The sequence below is a fragment of the Mytilus edulis genome, unplaced genomic scaffold (assembly GCF_963676685.1).
Source record: "Mytilus edulis unplaced genomic scaffold, xbMytEdul2.2 SCAFFOLD_2514, whole genome shotgun sequence".
Taxonomy (NCBI): Eukaryota; Metazoa; Mollusca; class Bivalvia; order Mytilida; family Mytilidae; genus Mytilus; species Mytilus edulis.
Window position 1 is genome coordinate 4,043 of NW_027268019.1, and position 6,358 is coordinate 10,400.

The 6,358-nt window shown below is 37.3% G+C and overlaps 1 protein-coding gene across 1 annotated transcript; it reads right to left on the reverse strand.

Annotated features, from left to right (window-relative positions):
- Window positions 1–234: 234 nt before the first annotated feature.
- Window positions 235–1,408, reverse strand: LOC139506613 (histone H3). Its single transcript, XM_071295501.1, has one exon. It carries the CDS (start codon window positions 693–695, stop codon window positions 285–287), a length of 411 nt encoding a protein of 136 aa, XP_071151602.1. The 5' UTR covers window positions 696–1,408; the 3' UTR covers window positions 235–284.
- Window positions 1,409–6,358: the final 4,950 nt, after the last annotated feature.

Consider the following 6,358-nt stretch of genomic DNA (forward strand, 5'->3'; position numbering starts at 1 on the left):
CACAAGGACGTACATGTACCATGATAAACAAACACCCCCCCCCCCCCTTTTTTTTTGTGATGAGACTTGTGTGTATATATATATCATAAAATTTATTTTTTGTCTATGTATTGCTTTGCATATAGATGGATTCAACAAGAAGAAATAAAAGAGAGAGAGAGATGGGGAAAAGAGGGGTTCAGCTATGTTTCTAATTTTCATGTACAACAATTTATAGATTCTTTTTGAAAAATATTGGTGGCCCTGAAAAGGGCCGTTATGTTTTGGTGAAAAAATCACACTTCTTAAGCACGTTCTCCACGGATTCTTCGTGCCAATTGGATATCCTTTGGCATGATGGTTACTCTCTTGGCGTGGATTGCGCACAAGTTGGTATCCTCGAAGAGACCGACCAAGTAGGCTTCGCTGGCTTCCTGTAGGGCCATGACGGCTGAACTCTGGAATCGGAGATCAGTTTTGAAGTCCTGGGCGATTTCACGGACTAATCTCTGGAAGGGGAGTTTCCTGATGAGGAGCTCTGTGCTCTTCTGGTATCTCCTGATTTCTCGGAGAGCGACTGTTCCTGGCCTGTATCTATGTGGTTTCTTGACTCCACCGGTTGCAGGTGCGCTCTTACGGGCGGCCTTGGTGGCAAGTTGTTTTCTTGGAGCTTTACCTCCGGTGGATTTACGTGCAGTTTGCTTTGTTCGTGCCATGACTATTAGCTCTGTGGACGATTTGCTACAGAAAGAATACTTGAAAATTTCGGTGAATGTGTTTTTGTGCTTGCCGGGAGGATTGAAATCACGGTGACGATTGGATCACCACTTACATAAAGCTGGCGTTGATTGGTCCGCATATCTTAAATCTGATTGGACTGATTTGTAAGGGACTTTGACAGTTTTCAATCCATTTTTTACTGAAAAACTGCTCAACCCAAGCTGACAGTAAAAATGCCCCCTTTTTTCATTCATAATTACAGTTTCTGATCATCCCTCATAGCTCAACAATAGTAAATTAGTGTCACGGTTTCAATATGATAAATCTGAAGAAGAAAAAAAATAATAATGAAAAAAGGTCAAAATACATGCAGAAACATTAAGGAAAGGAAAGAAAAATAAAACAGGAAAAAATAAAAATAAAATGCAGTTATAACACAAACAAAGCGAAATAGAAAATAAAAAAACAGAAACAAATGGAATTACACATTCCCGACATGACATTGTACGGATCGGCTGAGTTTCTTTATTGTTGTATTATGTCATATTTATGTATATTTAATATAAAAAAAAGAAGATGTGGTATGATTTTCATTTGGGCTGGGCACATTTGTCTCATTGTCTGATTGTCGGTGTGCTTACATCGATTCCACATCTTTAATACACAAACAATAACTAAATAAAGACAGAAAGACAGAGAGAGAGAGAGAGAGAGAGAGAGAGAGAGAGAGAGAGAGAGAGAGAGAGAGAGAGAGAGAGAGAGAGAGAGAGAGAGAGAGAGAGAGAGAGAGAGAGAGAGAGAGAGAGAGATGCTGAAAAAAAAAATGGAAAAAGGAAAAGAATGGAAAGTACATATCATATATAAAAGTGTTGACGAAAGAGATAATGTTAACAAAAACTATAAATAATTATAATAATAAAAAAAACCACACACCTTCTCAGATGAATCTAAGCATGCTCGCATCAATAACCAAGAGAGAGAAAGAAGAGAGCAGACTAGTATTAAATATAAATACTATCAGTGTTGTTTTTTTTCCCCGACAAACTTTATATGATTTAACTGAGCTACTTGTGGGTTCAAAGAGTCAGAAAGTTCGACAATAAATGTTCTGATGAAGAAGACTGAAAAAGTTACTAGACTTAGTGTTATGCTATAAGAACTGTACTTAAATGGGATGCGTTAGAGAGAGAAGAAAAGAAGAATCACGGAAGAAGGGACATTTATATTTTAGACATTTTTTATTTGTTATGTAGTAGAATATATTTTTTTCAATTATGTATGGGGAATAAAGTATTACTAAGATGTACAACAATTTTAGACTCTTTTTGAAAAATATTGGTGGCCCTGAAAAGGGCCGTTGTTAAGTGAGTAATCTGATATATCCACTTTTTACTTGGCAGCTTTCTGGGTCTTCTTTGGCAGAAGTACAGCCTGGATGTTTGGTAAAACACCTCCCTGGGCAATGGTGACACCAGACAAGAGTTTGTTCAACTCTTCGTCGTTTCTGATGGCCAACTGGAGATGACGGGGAATGATTCTGCTCTTCTTGTTGTCACGAGCGGCGTTTCCTGCCAACTCCAATACTTCAGCTGCTAAGTATTCTAAGACAGCTGCGAGGTACACTGGTGCACCGGCACCAACTCTCTCGGCATAGTTTCCTTTCCTCAAAAGTCTGTGGATACGACCGACTGGGAACTGAAGTCCGGCACGGGATGACCTAGACTTTGCCTTTGCTTTTGCTTTTTCCTCCTTTTCCTCGTCCTGACATTTTGTACTATTTGGTTGATCGACACTGAGTAAAGTGATACAATTTTTCTTCAAAATTTAGCTTATATACCCACTAAACGGATTGAACGATGTTTTTATTATACACCAATCAGAACGAAGCTCTCTGCGGGCAGTTAGGCTACCGAACATTCAACATGTTATGGGTGCTCTCTCCGAGGTTCGCGTTCAATAAAATCTTTCAATCCGTTTTGCCCCAGTATATAAACAAATTGAAAATAATTTTTCACCATTACTTATTTGATTATCAAACCAGTAACATGCCACCCCAAAGTAGGAACTAAAGGAGCCAAGAAGGCCGTCACCAAGGCAAAGACTGCCAGACCCGGCGGTGACAAGAAAAGGAGGAGGAAGAGACGTGAATCCTATGCTATCTACATCTACAAAGTCTTGAGACAAGTTCACCCCGACACCGGAGTGTCCTCAAAGGCAATGTCCATCATGAACAGCTTCGTCAACGATATCTTCGAGAGAATCGCAGCAGAGGCCTCCCGATTGGCACACTACAACAAAAGATCTACCATCACATCCCGGGAGATCCAGACCGCTGTCCGTCTTCTCTTACCCGGAGAATTGGCCAAGCACGCTGTCAGTGAAGGTACCAAAGCCGTCGACTAAATACACCAGCAGCAAGTAAACAGTCTGAAGTTTATAACTTCACAAACGGCCCTTTTCAGGGCCACCAACATTTTTCAAAAAGAATTTACATTTGTTGTACATCATGTCAAACTTCTAAACAAAGCTATAAATCCCAACCCCCAGCTATAACTACTTTCAAAACTATTTCAATAGTATATGGTTACTTTTCTCTTCTTTCTATCTGTATAACAAAATATACGTGTATTTCACTCATTCTGTAGTATTTAATTTGCCAAAACTACAAAGCGTAAATACATAAATCATGAAGAACAAAACAGTGCTTTCATTCCAATTAATAGAGTTGATAAATTTACGATTTCTTTTGCTTTTCGAGAGAAAAAAAATATTGCGAGAATTATTTTACACGGAAACAAGAACATTACCTAATATTAAACCACGCAAAAACTCTATAATTGAATATAACAGAATCTACAGATTTTGTGTGTAAAAGTCCGTGCATTTTGTTTTGAAATTTTCTCTCTTCGTGTAGGCAAATGCACGGATTTGATCTTTGAACGTATTCATAAACCTTCAGAAATATAAATTCTCAAATAAATACAAGAGTAAGAGTAAGGAGTTAATTAAAAAGAAAGCCAGATATTTAAAAAAAAAAAGGGGGGAGGGGGATAACGAGAGAGAGAGAAAATAGTTGCGGATCAGGATCAGGGAAAACAAGAAAACGGTTGAAAAATTCATGAACATTAGAGAAAAGAATAGAAGTGGGAGCAAGCTTTGATTTCAAGATTTTGTTTAAAACGATGTACAACAAATCTAAGATTCTTTTTGAAAAATGTTGGGTGGCCCTGAAAAGGGCCGTTGTTTATATTAGCTGGGTGGCTGTTTAACCTCCGAATCCGTACAAGGTACGTCCTTGACGTTTACAAAGCGTAGACAACATCCATGGCAGTGACAGTCTTCCTCTTGGCGTGCTCTGTGTATGTGACAGCATCACGGATGACATTTTCCAAGAAAACTTTAAGGACACCACGGGTTTCCTCATAGATGAGTCCAGATATACGTTTTACTCCACCTCTTCTTGCTAAACGACGGATGGCTGGCTTGGTGATACCTTGGATGTTATCACGCAACACCTTCCTGTGACGCTTGGCGCCTCCTTTTCCTAGACCTTTACCTCCTTTTCCTCTGCCTGACATGTTTAACTATTTGTGGTGATTAGTTAAATAATACTTTCCGTCTAACAGCGACTCTTTATATATCACCAACGCGGCCGTAAAAGAAGTATCACACATTTTCAGTTAACTGTTGTCTGATTGGCTTACGTTGTTTTTATTCCGGGAGGTAACTCTGTACTGCCTTAAACTGTGTACACTTTCAATCCACTTTTTCATTCTAGGTCTGAAAAATATAATAATTCATATCAGACAGTAATTTTTTAAGAAAAAACTATTATTGAACAGAAAAAAACTTTCAATCGGAATAAAAATGACTGAAGGAGACAAAAAAAGCTCCAAAATGTTGAAAAGTTTTCATTTTAAGATAGAAAAAGTATGATAAATAAATGATAAATGAAAATCACTTTAGACAGTCAAAATTATAAAGATAATTATTTGCTTTCTCTGAACAGACATTTTCATTCAATGTCAATACACATTTCAACTTAATGGAATGGAATTTAGTTGGGGAAAAAATAAACCTCACAGACATATCTAGGAATACTGGTTATCTATTTGTCTATTTGATGTACCCAGAAATTGGATACATCACAGGATTTTACATGCTTGCAGTTTTCTACCTGTCTTTCATAACTCAACATCATCTGTCAAAGCTGTGCTTGCCATCCATCAAAGATCTGCTGCAGGTACTTCAGATCATAAATGAGAGAATGTATGAATAAAACTGTTATTGTTATTACTATTAAAGATTTTTTTTTTTAGGTATTACAGTGAAGAAAAGAGATGCCCCTGTCTGCGGGTAAAACTTCTTATGTGTGCATCTTCCTTTCAATTTTATTTTTAAACACCATTCTATATTTATCCACAGTATGACGATGACAATTTCATCAGCCAATCCAATAAAAATGTTAATGCGCACACATATACTTACTATTCTGAAGACATCTTTTAGCCAGAAAAGTTTATAATAAGTCTGAAAACTACTTTTTATCATATAAAAAAGCTTATAAGTGCAAGATATATGCTTACATGGACTTCCTACAGTGAAATTTTGTGGGGACTACTTGGACCCGTACCGAAATTATATTAATTTAAATAGAAATTTCATGATTTTGTAAACTAGCAGCAAGACAAGACTCTAAAGTGGACAAAATATATTACTACATACATGATAAAAATTTTCTTTACAATTCTGACTGAAAAAAAGCTCTAAATTTTTGATAAAAGTACCCTGTAATATCAGCTTTTCTAAAAGAAATATTCAAATTAATGAATTATACATGATATTTAAACTCTAACTTAAAAAAAAAGGTTATATTTTGGCCAGTTGGTGGTTCTCTTTCTTTGGTCTAGACTACTGGTGTAAATAATACATCAAAAGAAGACAAGACAAAACAAGCGAAGAAAATAAAAGAAAAGAACAGAAGTACAGATAGAAACATTCATATGTTGATCTTTTTTTTTATATAATGTACTATTTAATATTCTACACACAAGGACGTACATGTACCATGATAAACAAACACCCCCCCCCCCCCCTTTTTTTTTGTGATGAGACTTGTGTGTATATATATATCATAAAATTTATTTTTTGTCTATGTATTGCTTTGCATATAGATGGATTCAACAAGAAGAAATAAAAGAGAGAGAGAGATGGGGAAAAGAGGGGTTCAGCTATGTTTCTAATTTTCATGTACAACAATTTATAGATTCTTTTTGAAAATATTGGTGGCCCTGAAAAGGGCCGTTATGTTTTGGTGAAAAAATCACACTTCTTAAGCACGTTCTCCACGGATTCTTCGTGCCAATTGGATATCCTTTGGCATGATGGTTACTCTCTTGGCGTGGATTGCGCACAAGTTGGTATCCTCGAAGAGACCGACCAAGTAGGCTTCGCTGGCTTCCTGTAGGGCCATGACGGCTGAACTCTGGAATCGGAGATCAGTTTTGAAGTCCTGGGCGATTTCACGGACTAATCTCTGGAAGGGGAGTTTCCTGATGAGGAGCTCTGTGCTCTTCTGGTATCTCCTGATTTCTCGGAGAGCGACTGTTCCTGGCCTGTATCTATGTGGTTTCTTGACTCCACCGGTTGCAGGTGCGCT